This window comes from Gasterosteus aculeatus, chromosome 20 (genome assembly GCF_964276395.1).
Source record: "Gasterosteus aculeatus chromosome 20, fGasAcu3.hap1.1, whole genome shotgun sequence".
NCBI classification, from domain to species: domain Eukaryota; kingdom Metazoa; phylum Chordata; class Actinopteri; order Perciformes; family Gasterosteidae; genus Gasterosteus; species Gasterosteus aculeatus.
In genome coordinates, this window is record NC_135707.1 from 8,945,718 (window position 1) to 8,962,895 (window position 17,178).

At 48.6% G+C, this 17,178-nt stretch overlaps 1 protein-coding gene across 1 annotated transcript in view; it reads left to right on the plus strand.

The window, feature by feature from the left end:
- Positions 1-2,020: 2,020 nt before the first annotated feature.
- cicb (capicua transcriptional repressor b) overlaps positions 2,021-17,178 on the plus strand; it is a 19,155-nt gene continuing 3,997 nt past the window's right edge. The window contains exons 1-2 of the mRNA XM_078094149.1: positions 2,021-2,503; positions 7,639-11,561. Coding sequence (XP_077950275.1) covers positions 7,761-11,561 — 3,801 coding nt within the window. The 5' untranslated portion in view covers positions 2,021-2,503; positions 7,639-7,760. The remainder of the gene's footprint in view (positions 2,504-7,638; positions 11,562-17,178) is intronic.

A 17,178-nucleotide genomic window follows, 5' to 3' on the forward strand; every position in this document is an offset into this window, starting at 1 on the left:
ATAATGGGGATTTACTGCGTAGAGCCATAGAATGTTGGAGAATAGAGTAGAAAGTTTGACACTTATATCTAAGTTAAAAAGGGTTGTGGTTAGGGTTTTTAATTATTTAATTATAAGTTAATTATTACACAGCCAGTCATCCAAACCAGATGTGTTCTTATTTCTAATGTCACACAGAAGTTCAGACAGTGACTCCAGTTACAGATGTTTTACATGTTTATAAAGTGTTTCCTACCCATTTCAGATTTTCCCGCCTTTGTATAAAATAGTCCTCTTAATGCAATCCACCCCCCCCCCCCCCACCGCTGTGGCACCGGACCTTTGTCTTGTAGTTGGGCTGAACCTTTACTTCAGGAAAGCTTTCTCCCAAATGTCACACATTTTTACTTGACACAGACTGATAACATGACCCGGACGATGTCTGGTATTAGTTCATCACGCATGTACCATGTCTGACAACAAATACACAACATTTGTTTGAGGAATAAGTGTCTCAATGACATAGTTTGTCCACCAGAGAGCACTGGCAGGTCTATTTTTAAACCAAAGCAAAGAAGCAAAGTCCACTCATGACTTCAACACACCAAAGGCAATATTCACTATTGATATTGTTACATGTGATTCATTATGTTACTGCATTAATAATGCTTATATCTCAACGGGCCAGAAATATATAAACAAGTTACTTTGATCACTTGTTTATGAATTGTTTTTACATCCCAGCATCGCAGTCGTGTGGCTCCTGGGATATTTTCCCGTTTTTTTTTTACATTTATGATTCAGTGGCAAGTAAAACCTCTGCAAGTCACTTGAGTTTTTGAGGACAAATGATTTCCTACTGAAAAAAAGGAAGTTGCAGTGCAGAGCAATTACAACTAGATGTCACTCTACATCAACATTTAATCAACATCCAGCCTCTCTCTCTCTCTCTCTCTCTCTCTCTCTCTCTCTCTCGACACACACGCACGTGCGCAAACACAGGCACAAGCACACGCAACTAGTAAACTTTTCCCAAAAACATGCGGTCCCTTCGGCCAACCATCGTTGAGCTTGAGTGAGAGGCCAGTAACTCAAGCGTGCATCGGATCACACCGACAGGGGGCGCTGCTCCTGCGACATCCCTCATCGGCTGTCTGCTACTACACACAGACCACAGGATTATGTAATCTTTATTATTACGGAAACACATCTTTTGTGAGACGCTGTGCTTTTCTCTTATTCTATCCTAAGCTAGTGCCATCCATCTCAGGCGTGCACATCATTCCCGTTCAGCCGGTTCCGTGCACCCCGGTTTGTCTCCATCGCCACTGCCTTGCAAGTTGCAAACACGGGGTTAGCCGAGTTTACGCCAGACCACGCCCTCTCAGTCCAGCTGGTGGCAACACTCGTGATGACATCATCGCTAAGCGCGGCCATTGGTCCCGAGACGTCGCACACCTGCCCAATAGCCTGTTGGTGAAGTGACGTCAGCCAGGACCGGTCCTCGTTCTCTTTTATGGGAGTGGGCGGGGCGGAGAGACTACCGACGTCAGAGCCAGCGGGAGGCTGCAACGTGATTGGCTGAATGCGGTGAAAGTCAGCGTCTGTTGCTGAGAGAAAAAGGGAGATGGGGAGAGAGGCAGAGCTGTCTGCAAGGGGCACCGATGCGTCGGCTGTTTCTGCAGCACTGACGTGTTGTCCAGCTCCTTAAATACACTTTATAATAGTGCACTCGTGCGCACACTTCACCTGTGTCAGTGCATTCACTTAGTCTGCCTCAACGATAGTCACACGAACTGTTAAAATGCACTTGATGCAACAGTTGGCGTGCCGGGCAACACGAGTGCAAACAGCCGCATAGCCGTGCTTTAATCCCGCTGCACCAACGTCTCCACGGAGAGGGAGAGAGACGGATGCATTATGCCCGTCTGCTCAGAGATGGCACTTGTGCTGTCAATTATGGTAAACATACTTATTTCCAGTGGAGGAGGGGGGCGTGTGTGCCTTTCTATTGGCCCCCGGTGATTTGCTCCCTCCTTTCGGCCCTCCCTCACGCTGTTCCTATGGTTCCCGGAGCTTTTATTGGACACTGTAAAGTTTGGGACAGGACACCGTTCTGCGCTCAGCATCCTCGTCGCTATAGGCTCAGCGCGCCCGTCCGTCAACTGCGCCGTGACAGCGCGCCACGCCCCCTGGGCCGTAGGGCCGGTGCCGATTGGCTACTGTAACTGTCAGCGACCTCTCATTGGCCAGCTCGCCCAGCTGTTGGTGGTTCATTCACCATTTTGTGACTGTAGTGGAAAAGAAGACCGATAGTTTTTTTTCCCATATAGCCTCGTTTGAGTTTCTGTAGGGGCAGGACATGTTCCGCGGAGGAAAAGTGAAGTGCGAGTCCGGACCGCGCCGCCGCCAGAGCCGACAGCCGAGGAACGCTACCGAGGGTTGAGCCCGCCTCCTCATCTGCAAAATAAGACCATAAATCTCTCTCTCGAGGGGGGTGAGGTGGGGGGGAGCTGTGTTTGGGGTGAGTTGAAACTAAGTTAACGAAAGGCAGCGAAGCTCCCAACTGACGTGCGTTTTGCACATTTCCAGGAGCAGCGAGTTTAGCGCAAGAAGAGATTTCCACCGCCGAGCGAGCTGCGTGACAGCGCTCGCGCCGCGCCGACAGAAAACGGGTGACGAAGCGTAACACAACAAAAAAACAAAGAAAACTTTTCGCAAATGTTTTTTTCCCCCGCAGAGCCGCGGACTACCGGGAAACGCGTTAGCCTCCCCCGGGTGTCGTTACTACATCGTGGTAAATGTTGAGTACTTTTTCCTTCCCCCGTGTAGCCGCCCCGGGTTGAGCGGCGCGAGCGTAGTATAACCCCCCCCAAAAATCGACCTATTTGCAGCATCGCAGCCTAAATGTTTACAAACAGCAACGCGGGAGATATGCGCGGTTTGTTTTGTTCATTTCGTATTGTGTGTTTATATAACGCGCATGAATTGAGCAAAACAACGCGGCAGCGTACGATGTTCCGTTTCCTTGTGGTCTGCTGCCGTTGCGTACTACGACTACTACAACATCCACCAACTACTACTACTACTACACCCGCGCGGCTTCACCACACCACTCGTTTCTTTTTTTCTTTCATTTTTTTTCCCTTTCAAGTTTTTATTTATTTTTTATTTTATATTTTTATTCCAACCGAGGCCGGCGGAGCGTCCCTGCACGGCTCCATCGAGCAGGCTTCCCCCGGCGCGGTGCACACCGTGGTGCTGCTTTCTGTTTCTCCCTTCTTTTAAAAAAAGGAGAAACCAATAAGAATCAAGCCCTTCTGCTCGGGATAACGCACTGTCACTTGTTTTTTGTGTGTTTTGTTCCCCTCGAGTCGTGATAACTCCGTTGTCGTTGTGTGCGTCGTAGTACTCCCCCCGCCTCGGACTCGTTGCGTTCCGGGCAGTTTTCTGCAGTGTTTGAGGGTGAGAGTAATTGAATGCGTTGTTGTTGCTGTTTCTTTTGCCATTTCCACTCATAAGTGTCATGCATTCCCCTTGCCTCTCCATCCTTGCTCTTGTTTATGCAATATCTTTGCATATGGTAGAGAGCATTTGGCCAGTCGGATGTGGCATGCCTGCCGTTTTGGACACCCCCAAAACAGGACCGGTCACCTCTGATCTATGCATACGGCCTCTCGATCAATACGGCCCACCATTACACAAATTCAAGGGCTCTGAGTTTCTCTTTTTATTGACATCGCTCACAGTCAGATGTGCCAGCTGTTAAACGGCTGCCAGTATTTGTACTACGTCACGATGGATGTTCTCCACAACGAGAGCCGGCAGACACTTCCCAAGCACGGCCTCTTGCTACACACCTCGAATACCGTAACAACACGTTGCATGAATGATCCCATCCCACTCACCCGTGAGTGTGTACAACAGAGAATATGCTCTTTTCTCTTCTTCTTTTTGTGTGTGTGTGCCGTTCCCCCCCTCCGCCGGTGATCCAGTTAAGGGCAAAGTCGCCCCGGCCATGCAGACGTGTGCACGGGGCCACGCTGGCCTTCGCTGCCACACACTGTCTCGCTCTGTCGTGGCACGTCCTCCTCTCTCCGTCCGCGCCACTGCAGCCCTTCTTCCATACAGACACCCATAAAACAGCCCGAAGGAGAAGGCCGAGCTGCAGTGTGCCTGGTAACCACGGACACGCTCGCGCTGACGTACAGAGCGAACGCGGCGTTGAACGAGGTAGACGCCCCCTGAAGACAGCCCCACGTCTACCCCCCCCACACACACACATGGGTCCTGTGCCAGGTGTGCGGTGAGGTACAGGCTAACAAATGAGCGGATCATTTGGCATCGAGGCTGAGGTTTATTAGAGCTGTTTACTTCAGTAATAACTCCTGTGCATAACTTGTTTTTGTGATGTTGACATTGAGAGGAGGCTTAAGGTCCAACCCTGCCGAGAAAATCACCAGCATGGGGCTCTTTTTGCTGGGAAAAGTCAATATCTTGAATTAGAATTTTATATATTTTTATGTTTCTTAGTATTGACGAGCAAAACATATAGCAGCTCCGGGTGTGATCTCCTGCATGTGTGTGTGTACGGCACAATGATCATGTGGGTGTGAGATAGTATATAGGTCCAAGGGAGATTTTAACAGAGCATGCATGACTGCACTCTAAATTCCAGAGAGAGAGAGCGTAAAGTTTGATGTTGCTGTGCTGTGGAAGGGGGGTTGCATTGTGTGCTTTTGTGTGTCAATGCGTGTGTCTGTGTGTGTGTTGGTGTAACAGCGTCTTTTTGCGGTTCGCGGAGGAGTCCAGTCCAACGACGTGGAGGCGAAAGCCGTCGATTATCCGTCTATATTCAGGATTTACAGTCGCTTCAGACAGAGCAGCAAATATCTCACTCTCAGCCTGCTGCGAGGCGCAGACGTCCTGAATCCCCGAATTCCACTGCGCTTCGTCTGGGTGCATCCCGGAGCACAATCGGGATTCTGCACCAAATTCCTTTATATGTTCAGTTCTAATAACTTATGTGCTAAAAAAACAAGTGAAGCGATTTGGACTTTTGGAGTCTTGGATTGTAGCTAACAAACATTAAGAGGGAAATGTCTGCAGTCATTTTCCATATCGGGAATGATTTTGGAAGGCACACAGTGTGTGTGTGTGTGTAAGAGAAACGTTAAAATCCTGTGCCGTTTGGTTTACGTGAACATTGCAATTACAGAAGCCTTCTGCTCAAATTCATGTACTTCTCTCTGTACCTTAGTATGACATATTTGACGACCTTGACAACGTTGTGTATTCTTTCTGGAATTCCAGAGGAAATGCGGTGACCATCGCTTGTCCACACATTAAGGATGCTCGGGTGATGAATAGTGTTTTTGTTGTTGTCTTTTTTAGTTGCAAACTCGCACCGAGTGCTCGGCACTGAAAGTAAAGAAAGGTCGTGAAGGTCATCGGTGTATAAATCTGAATCTCCTCTCGTCTACATGGTGTGCACATGCTCGTTTGTGCACCCCGGTGCTTTCCAAGTTACACAATGCGAATATTGGCTTATCAGCCAAATCCTGCAGCATTTTTTTCTAAGGCCGTGAGCGTGACCGAAACACATTATTCTAAAGCTAAGATTGGATCCTCCAGAGAAATTCAGTCAGCCAGACAGTCGGTCAAGTGGCCCTGACTCCTTCCTGTCTTTGCAAAGTGCAGCACAGGACAAACACGGCCAGTCCGGGCCTCCGCGTCTTGTGAAGGAGGGCTTCAGCCCGGTGCTGGTAGGAGGGACACTCCTGCAGGCCCAATTGTCTTTTTTCTTTCCCGTGTCTCCTCTGAGATTGGCCTCGTCGTCCACTGAACTTACAAAAAATGCACTCTGGAAAGAAATAGTGGGGTGAAATTTCACAATGCTTGTATTTCACAATGCTTGTATTTAGTTTTTGTTAATACGCAGTGTGGTCTGCTGATTACTATCGAAGATCAAAGTACTTCATGTTATGTAGCTCATATATGTTTGATTCATTTTCAACCATTTGAACAAGAGGTGTGAGAGTAAATGGCGCTCGTCTTCTGCAGCCGCATGCTCCGTCCTCGGTAAAGAGAATAATCTTAACAGAGTGGAGCCTCGTGCGTTTCAGACAGCAGGGTCAACTCCAGATGTGGTCGCAAGTGAAAGACGAAACATCAGCATCGCTTTTAAGATTGGTATCTGCAGTAAATTCCGCAGTAATGACCAACGCCCGTTTATGCAGTAAACACTGTCCGAAGGTCCGAATTTAGTTGGTTGTTTATTTCGTCATCGGGAGCGGTGGAGCTGGCGTTGCCGCTCCATGTCGTGTACCGGCAAAACGACGTAAGGTCGCCAACAAGGTCACCGTATGTGTGTGTGCAGCAAACTTTTCCAATGTCGAAGATATTTGCTGTGAGTGCGTGTGAGAGGGAAGTCGTCTTGTCAGTATTTGTAGGAATGCCGGAATTTTCACATGTTGGTGAGTTGCCGAGCTCACCCGAGGGAGACATATACGCACAAGTCTGTGTGTGTGCGTGTGTGTTTGTGCGACAGCGTGACTGTATTTAGCCGGTAATATTGCGTCAGTGACTGTGCCTAAACCTGTACCGGCCTTTCTAATTTATCTCATTTTAGGCGTATATTACCCCTGGAAGATTTTTACAATTGAAATGTCTTTTTGGGGAAACGTTTGTGTGTGTTTGAGAGAAAGAGTGTGTGGCGGAGAAAGAGAGAGACGGGGAGCGCTGAAGAGAGAGAGACAATGACAAAGGATGACTGGGAAAGACTGAGACATTGAGAGAGCGTGAGAGAGAGGGCCAGCGAGTGTGAGAATGACTGTGGAAATTCCCGATGACTACACAAGAACAGACTATTTGAACAAACAGCCAAACAGCCGCATACTCCCACCTCTCTCGCTCTCTCTCTCTCTCTCTCTCTCTCTCTCTCTCTCTCTCTCTCTCTCTCTCTCTCTCTCTCTCTCACTCGTTGTAGGGTGACCTTTTCCCAACGATGAAAGTCGTGAAATAAAATCTGTGTTGCTGTTGTTTTGATCCGTCATTGATCAGGTCTATCATGCTTAGCGTGATGCGTCGCAGGTAGCTGGAGGAGTACAGTGGAGAGACGTCTGTCTGTGTGTGTGAGGACATCTTTTTACGTCTGCGTGGATTCAAAATAAAAGAAATGTAGGCTCCATTAAAGGCACATAATTTGATTAAAGCAGTAAGAGACTAATTGAAGGAAGTGACCTTGGATGTTTTTTTGACCTTTCTTTCTTATGATTCAATTCCATTTTTTGTTTTTTTACTTTATTTTAAAGAGTAAACTGAGTAATCACACCAAGGTTAACTAAATTAAATCTCAACCTCAGAAACATTTGGCCAGAATAATCTGGGATATAAATCTTGAACTCATCCTATTAAAATATCTATTTTCATCCTTTTTTTAATTTTGATTAATTATTTAGTATTAAGCTAAAAGTGATATGGTCTAGAGAACAACATGTTTAATACGAAAAGCAATGTCTTTTAATTTAAGTCTTCTTCATGTTGTCGTCTGGTTTTAAAATGGTACATAAGAAATGTTATTATGATAATGATTTTATTTTTGATGATGAAGGTGATAAATTACACTCTTGTCTTCTTTTTCTACCTTTTCCTTCCCAGCTCAAAACACAAAGCAGAGGAGGACAGGGGGGAAGAAGAAAACCGAGAAAGACGATTAAAGGAGTGCCTTGAGGACAAAGAGGGGCACCACAAAATCTGCACTTTGTGAACGACGACAAGCGATGAGGCCATTAAAGAAGCAGCGAGGCCGTTCTCCCCCGCTGACCAGAGGTCGAGGGGGGAGACGGAGAGGAAGCTCTCAGCCCCTTCAAGAGAAGGACCCCAAAAGAGCCAAGAGGGAAACACTCGTCAAGACCACACAGCATTCACCCAGCGCTCCAACAAGCAAACAGATATCGCACTCCGTCGAAGAGCCGATCACAAACAGCGGTACTCCCAAGAGAGCGGAGCCTACTGGACTGAGGAAACCTGTGGAATCGGTCGAGAGAAAAGCAGCAGAAAAGACAGAAACAGAAAAGATAGACGGCACGAACGGAAATAAGGCCGTGTCCTGTAACTCTATAGCATTTCCTACCACCACCCCAACGCCACTCTCCACAGCCACGCCCCCTCCGGCCAACAATCACAGCTTAGGCTCAGTCTCTAGTAGGAAAACAGCCACATTTAAGGCTCGTGTGCCCAAGAAGAAATACACGTATGAGCACTTTGCAAACAACGCAAGTAGCCTGACTACCATTCCTACCTCCAGCCCTGCACTTATACACAGCAGTTACTACAATGCTCACAGCAAAATCAGCGATAGTTTGAGTACACCCAATAACAATTTCAAGAGTAGTAACAGTATTAGTCAAAGCAGTAATAAAAGTATTCATTTTAGTATCAATAGTAGTGGTAATAGTAACACTACCAGTGGTATTGACATTGTGACTAACCGTAGTAGCCATAATACTCTTATAGATAGCAGTAATAGTAGAAGTAATAATTGCTCAGGTAATCAGCCATCAGTGCTAATTGTGGACAGCAAAGCTCCAGACGGAAACTACGTTGTTTCCGGGGACGATAAAACCTTCAGGGCGGCAGGATCCCAGGACAAAGATTTCCAACCTGGGAAAGATAAGTCGGAGGGGGCCCGTTACTCAGTGCGCTCCTCCTCCACGGATACTGCGAGCGAGCACTCCGCTGACCTGGACGGGATGGAAGCAACAGGACCGTGCCTGCCTCAAAAGAACCCCCGCTGCCCAGCCGCTCTCCACCAGCCGCACAAAGAGGCCAGGCGCTCAGAGGGACTGGCTGAAGCTTTGGCCAAGGGCATGAGGAACCAGAGAGTCCTTGCTCGCCGGTTAAAGACGACCACGGAGAGCGGGGTCGGGTCCACGGGCAACCGAGGGTTGGAGGAGAGTGAATCACGGCCTCTATCCCCGGTGTTCAGGCCAGGGGTGGTGCGCAGGGTGAGTGGAGGGACTGTAGAAGTGCAGCTCCAAGGAGAGGAGACCCTTGTTGGATACCCGTTCCGTGGCGGGACCGCGATGACATCGTCACCTGGAGCCGAGAGCCCGGTGGAGTTCATTCTGGACGCCCCCCCGCCTGGCACGGCACCCGTGGCAGTGAGGACCCGAGTATGCGTTCCCTTCGGTGGAGAGGAGGGTGGTCCTCCGCTGTACAGAGAAGGCATTGTCACCCAGGTGGACCCCCACCCTGGCGTGTCCTTTCCTTACCAGGTGCTCTTCAGTGAAGACTGGGAGTCTCTGGACGGCGCCCATGGGGGGGAAGAGAAAAGGAAAGCTAACGCCAATTCTCAGGCCGTGTGGGTGTCCCGACAAAGTCTGAGGCTGCTCACCCCTCCCTGGGAGGTCCCACACCTGGATGGTGGGAGGGCCCAGGAAAGAGAGCGCGAGAGGGAGAGGGAGGAGAGGGAGCGCAGGGAGGAGATGGAGGTGGAGAGGGAAGTGTGCCAGTTGAGCATTGGGATGGGCGTGCTGGGAGGGGGAGCAAGGGTGAGCCATGGCTTTGAAGGAGTGGCCGGGGGGCATCCCTATGGAAGCACACATCCGCCACCCCGTTCCTCCACTGGTAACGCCACTTCTGTCGTGGCCTGCGGGTCAGGCGGAGGGAGCCAGCCGAACACCCCGGAAGAGGATGTCGAGGTCTCTCGTTTGAACATGGCGCTCGCCGTCGGCGCCAAGGCAAACGCCGGGAACTCCCAGCACAGAAACATCGCCTCCAAGTCCCTCTGCTACCCCTCCTCCTCTCCCCACCTGCCTGCGGTGCAGGTTCTGGCGCCCCCCCATCTCTCCACCCTGCCGAGCCCCCATCCGCCCCGGTCCCCTGCCTCAATCGGGTCTGAGATTAACAGAACCACTCCGAGCCTACCTCCTTTGAAGTCCACTCCCACTCAGACCCCTACTCCCACTTCCGGTGTGGGGTCCTCCTCTACCTCCTCTCGCTCCAGGACCCCCCTCTCGTTGGCTCAGCAGAAATACAAGAAGGGCGACGTGGTGTGCACACCCAATGGAATCCGTAAGAAGTTCAACGGTAAGCAGTGGAGGAGGCTGTGCTCCAGGGAAGGCTGCATGAAGGAGTCTCAGCGTCGAGGATACTGCTCAAGACACTTGTCCATGAGGACCAAAGAGATGGAGACGGCGGCAGGGGGCGGAGGAGGCAGCAGCTCAGGGACCGTCACCCCTGACCTGCGGGGGAGGGCGAGCAGTGAGTTTGAGTGGGACGACACGTCAAGGGAGAGCAGCGAGACTAGTAGCAGAGGAGACTCCAGACCCCGCCTGGTCCTCCCTTCCCTCCTCCCCCACGACCTGTCGTCGCGCTTTGACTTTGACGAGTGCGAGGCCGCCACCATGCTTGTGTCGCTGGGGAGCTCGCACTCCGGCACCCCCTCCTTCTCGCCCATCTCCACCCAGTCGCCCTTCTCCCCCGCCCCGTCTCCCTCGCCCTCCCCGCTGTTCGGCTTCAGGCCCGCCAACTTCTCCCCGATCACCGCCTCCCCGGTCCTGCAACCCCGAAGGCACAGGCAGCCCAGCGGGACAGGGGGGGGTGCGGCCGGGGGCAGCAAAGCAGCGACCCAGGCCGGAGGAGGAGAAAGGGAGAGACACTCGTCGGGTATGCAGCCCTCCTTCCACAGCAACCTGATGTTCACGGTCCCCATGAGCCCCAGCAAACGAAAGCCCGACGCTCTTCCTCCGCCGCCCCTCCCCTCGCACCACCACGACTACACGCCCAAGACAGAGCCGGAGCAGGGGGACCTGAACGGCTCTTTTAGGGTGCTGACCCCCCACGTCCAGGCCTCACTGTCCCGCACGCACACGCCCACCTTCTCTAGACCCAGAGGAGTCAGCACCCTCTCGTCCAGTAGGCCACCGTCCTCCACCGCCGTCTCCCCTCCTCCTCTGCTGGTATCTCCGACTCCCCCTTCCCCTCTCACTCCCGATGGAGGGCCTCGCCGCCTGGTCCCTGGGTCCCAGCAGGCCTTGCGGGACTCCCCCGTCATTGTGAGGAATCCGGAAGTCCCGCTGGCAAAATTCACGGCGTGTCCCTTAGAAAGAGGAGGAGGAGGTGGTGGAGACTTGGGGGGGACGGATAAGACCTTGTTTAAAGACACCGGCTTAGCACCCCTCACCCCGCAGCCAATTGCTGGCCTCCAGGTTCCCGTCCCCATAAACGCTGCAACCGCAGTAGCCAATGGCACCATCCTCTTGCGGAGCCCGGGCCAAACATTAGTGCTTGTGTCCCCGACTCCGTCCTCTGTCCCCACCGCTGCCACCCCTGCTCCCCCTCTGCAGCCCCTGTCAGTTGTCGTCGGCACAACGGTCGCAGCTGCCGCTCCGAGTGGCGCGGACGGCTCGGTGGAGCGGGAGGAGAATGGGGGGACGGGGTTCGGGGGTGAGGTCCAGCAGCCGGTTCCGTGTCACCCGTCTCCCACCGCTCTGCTGCCACTGATCCTCCCAGCCGAAAGCCTTCACCCCGTCCCACGGAAGGACATCATCATGGGACGCCCTGGCACAGGTGAGAATTGACGCATGTGTTTTGTGTGCATAGGCAGTGATTTTTAAGGAAAGACAGGAAAATTCTGGAGACAATGGATATTTGAGAATTTGTCAGGCTGCAGTTAGAAAATGACAGATGTGTGAAATGGGAATGTTCAATGCTATGTTCTGTGCATATATATTCTGTGTGGTATATATATGCACAGAACATAGCATTGGTTATCTAATTATTATTAATTAACAATTATTCATAATTATTATCTTATAAATAACTGCATCACATGATGGATATGTTAAGTCTTCATTCCAAATAAGAACAAATGAAAAAAGTTAAGCTAAGCTAAAAAAAGAAAATATACATATAATGAGAATAATTACTTATGGATGATGTGTAACATATAGTGAACCTATTTGTGAAGTGGGGAATTATCCACTTAAAGAAGATATTGAAATATCACTATGCACTATAACTTTAGTCCTTCATGAGAAACCGAATTTCAGGTCGGTAAATACAAATGAAGAATGAAGAGAATATTGTCTTCTCATTTATTTTTAATGAATCCCCATATTTTGAACCTAACAGCCTCATGGGAAATATTCCTGCAACATTCCCACTTGTGGGGCGTAAAGAGTTGGGGGCTGTCTGCTTTGTGTGTGTGTGTGTGTGTGTGTGTGTGTGTGTGTGCAATTTAATTACCATGCATAGATTGTACCTTTTTAAAGAACGTTGTTTTTAGTGGCTGTCTGGCTCTGCAGTGTCTGTACCGACACAATTCCATGTTGACTCAGACCGCACTGAGGGGCAGCTCGGTTTACAGGCTTCGGACTAGAAGGTTAAGAAGCGATTCTTTCTCTCTGAAGCTGCACAGAGAAAGGCAGCGACACTCGACGTCTAGAGAAAAACACCAAAGGAGTAACCGAGAAAAAGAAATCTGATTGATTAGTTTGAATTTATTTGCAGCAGCTGCACAGGTCACAAGTTTTGATTTTTATATGGATTTCATTTTCATTTTTAAACACACAGTTGTAAGAAGGAGATTTGTCAAAGCCATTTTTAAGGGCATTTATTTGTTATAGAAAATACATAAAATAAATAACCTTGCTAACTTTTTTTTGTTTCTCCCTATATATATATATATATATATATATATATATATCCATCCATCCATCCATTGTCAAACCGCTTATCCTGCACACAGGGTCGCGGGGGGGCTGGAGTCCATCCCAGCCAACTTCGGGCGATAGACAGGGTACATCCTGGATTGGTCGCCAGCCAATCGCAGGGCTACACAGAGACACACAACCATTCACACTCACATTCACACATCTACGGGCAATTTAGAGTCCCCAATTAACCTGATCCCCAGAGCATGTCTTTGGACTGTGGGAAGAAGCCGGAGAACCCGGAGAGAACCCACGCAGACACGGGGAGAACATGCAGACTCCACACAGAAAGGCCACTGGGCGGAATCGAACCCAGGACCTTCTTGCTGTGAGGCAACGGTGCTAACCACCACGCCACCGTGCCGCCCATATATATATATATATATATATATATATATATATACATTTCTAAAACCAGCCAACTATTATAACGGGAATTTACACGTTGGATTAAGCCAAACACATATTTATTTGATCCAGGTTTTAAACGTAATTTGTAATTTTGTACGTTGAAGAAGAACTACCAAGCCAGCAGAGACTCGGATTCACAGTAACGTGCAGCGACCTGTGTGTGTGTGTGTGCGTGTGTGCGTGTGTGTGTGTGTGTGTTTGTGTGTTTAATGCTCGGTGAAAGAAGCTCCAGTCTGCCAACATTCTGTCGTCCCATATGGCTTCCTCTGGTGTTCAGGCTCGTGTTTGCTGGTAAAACTAAATGATTATCCGTGGAAACCCATACAAAGTGTGTGTGTTTAAGGCATAGATGGGCGTGAGTTGTTTTTGTGTCGGGGGGGGATTAGTCTGTGCGTTTTACGGGATTAGCTTTGTGGATACTGGAGAACACTTTTTATTTTCCACGTCATTGTTGACCCAAACTTTGGGGCCGAGTGGTGGAGCAATCAGACATGCACCACAAAGACGAGACGATAGAAAGGCCCGGGCAGGTTAGGAATCAGAAGAAAGTGTCGCTCTTTCCCTGCTCTGGAATGAACATTTCATACGGGAAGCAGAAGTTGGTACGGGGTGGGTGAGTTGGCTGCATGTATCTGGGCCACTTCCCATCGACTTGTTTTTATAAAGAGAAGGAGGAAGGCCTCGCAGGACGACGCCGTAGACGGATAAAGAAGGTGGAGCAAATAAAGCGAGGGTGAAACGGCAGTTTTGCAGCTGTCTGACCAGCATGCTTGTAATACGTTTGCGCCTGGTGACTATCATGTGCTTATCCGCTGTGCGTATGTTTCTGCCTCTGTTGGTTTGTTAGTGACTCATGTAACATTATTATTGACTCCGTTGTGGCAAAACACCGTACTACAAAGTGTGTGTGTGTGTGTGTGTGCGAGTGAAGAAGCATTATTCAACATCAGCTGATAAATAAGTAATCATTTTTTTTATTGAGATGAAGTGATCAGTTGGTGCTACTCACTTCACCAGACGGCCCTTGTGTGTGCGTACTTATTGCTGTGTGACAGAGACGTGGACAGGAAAAAGGAACGCCGTCGTTTTGAGTTTACGCTGCTCCTCAGATTTCTTTTTTTTTTTTTGCCCGTTGAAAGGACGCCAAATGAATGAATGAATACCATCCCTTTGTGTGTGTGTGTGTGTGTGCGCACTTGGCTGTGCATTTATTTTGAAGATCCCCAAGCGAGGAGCACATGTGGGTGTTTTCTGTGGAGTTGGAAAGGGAGTGCGAGCTCTTTCGTATGGTCGTGGGAGAGTGTGAAAGGCGAGGGAGAGGAAACCCCGTGCGGCTGCGTGTGTCCGTGTGTGTGTATATCCGCCAGTTTGTGTCGGTGTTAATGTCTTCTTAACAGATTGGGAAATTTGGGCAAATGGTAAACAGTCCATTGCTAGACAGTTTTCTCAAATTATCGTAATTATTAACAAATCTCAGCAAAAGAAATTGGTGATGTATACTCTTAAACTAAATTAAATTCTATTTAGGTAATACATATCTGTATATTTGTGTTGCGGTAATGCATAGCAGAGCAGTGTAAATGTTATCATACTTGTGTAAAAAGAAAAGTATCCACGTTTGATATTGGTCAGAATTATGTTCCTGTCAGGGAGAAAGCAGTGAAAGCCAGATTGTTTGAAATTATACTACATGGGTACATCAATGGTGGCACATTACACGTATTCAAGGACAGAGAAAACTCTGGGATACACCGGGCCTTTTAGTTCTGAAATGTTTAATGTTCCCGTGCTCTGACAGACCCACTTTGATTTCATCAGTAGTGAATGAAATCAAAATAAGACATCTGGCAGTTAATGAAAAGACAATATTTCAAGCACCCAAATATAATCCTACAAAAGATGTTGATTTAATGTGTAAGAAGGAAAAGACACCATAATGATGAATGTCACAGAATTCTTCAATAAGTTGTCCCTTGTCTGTGCTAAATACATTGTAATCCTGCACATACGCATTTATATTTTATTAAATTCACTCCTCTGGCTCAGTTAAGCTCCTCAACTCACGCTCGCATACACTCTTCAGACAAATCTGCGTATGTTGTCCCTCAGCGTGTGCTCTCGTTCCAAACGACAACGTGCTAGTTGGTCAGTAAATCAAGCGCTCCCGTAACTTCCCGTAAAATCTGATCAGCTGAGGCCGAGAGGTGAGAGCAGCGAGGTGAAGGGATGACACCACTTTTACCCTGTCAGGTGTGTGTGTGCGTGTGTGTGTGTGTGTGTGTGTGTGCGTGAGAGCGTGAGACAGAGTAACCAAGCGTCAAATCAATGACAACCGGATATGATGTGTGAGCGCCAAATGTCTGTTGCCATGGCAACAAAGCAAACATCACACTGGCATAGCCAGTACATAACACCGAGTGTTCACAATTAGAAGTAGCAGCCCCTGTGTTTCTGTGTGTGTGTGTGTGTGTGTGTGGTGCAACGTGTGGTGCAACGTGTGGAGGGAGGGGGGGGGGGGGGCACTTTTATATTTTTAGAGGAAGATCCTCAACTTGCTGAAATATGTTAACACATTAATCAACATTTGGTCATTATATTTAGTCCGTGTTTTAGTCAACAGAAACGACGCTGAATAATCTATATAATTTAAGCAGTGAGTGAAGTGTTCCAGGCCAAATGTATTTCATATTTGCAATTTCCATTTCCACTCCCACCACTGTTTTCTGGTATTCTGAAAATGAAAACGCTTATCACAGGAATGGACCTATAGGAAACAGTTTACTTTTGTTGCATTCTCGACCATCAACTTCAATCAACAGAGTGTGGGAGGCCCGGTGCCCCCTTCCACGGAGAGGACCCCCGGTGTGAAGGTTGAACATGACTCTTGAGTTCATGTTCTCTCCAGAAACACAACACAACAGACACTCGTACACACTGCGCCGAGTGATTGTGTCTGCGAGCATCGTCATCACCGTTGTTTCTCTCAGAATGAGGGGGCTCACCTGGGCTCCTTCAGCATCTTAAATGAATGTTGTATGAGATATGTGGCAAAATGATATGCAAACAACCCACCGTTTCAAATAATCGAGCTCCAAATAACTGTATAGCCATTGTATATTATTATGGGCATAATTCTCTGATATCTCTGTCTCCGTCGCTCACCTTTTTTGCGCTGTTATCTTGCACTGAGATAAGTATCATTATCTCTGCCCTCTTTATGCTTTCCTTTTCTTTCTGTCTCGTGTTTTTTTTTCTTTACATAAATGTATGACACTTTTTACTTTTAACCCTTTACTCCATCGCATTGCAGTGTTTTTTTCGCTTCCCCTCCTCTCGACTTCGCTCTCTTCATTCTGGTCTACCCGGATACGAATACCCGGGAATAACATCCCCACTCCCTCCCGCCCCGTGCTTTACGTAACGCTTAAAGCCCTGCATATCCTCCCTGGCCATGGCAACAACCACATCTGGATCACGCAGCCATCTAGACGGGCACCGAAGCACATGTGAAGCCCCTCAAGACAAAAAGTCATGTGCAAGAATAACCCTGTTGCCAAAGCACACTCTAGGGAGATTCTCAAGATGCATAGTGCAGTGGGGCTTCAACACTTCCAATACATGTGTGTGAAGTTAAGACCCAAATTCAGTTTTCCTTCATCGGCAGCTCAGTTGAAGCCATTCCTTGTTTCTCAGGAGCTCACAGGTTTCACGTGTTCCTCACACCTCACATGTTTGGAATGAGAGGTTTTTATTTCATTTTTTTAAATCTAGCACAAGAATGTATTTCCTCTCCTTCATCCCACTCTCCCTCCTCTCTCTTCCTTGCATCTCCAGCTACACTGTCTATTCCACGATTATCTGCGGCTGCCCCTCTATTGGCCCTCCATATGCAGGCCGTTAGCGCCCCCAGATGGACAAACGCTAGCATTACACTTTCCTTCACAAGGTGCACGAAGGATTCTGATCAGAAGTTAGCCTTAACGTAACGTAACGCCCCAATGCCGATTGATTGAATGTATGGAGGAGAGTTTCACTGAATCTGTTTGTTGGGTGATGAGATCAGATAATT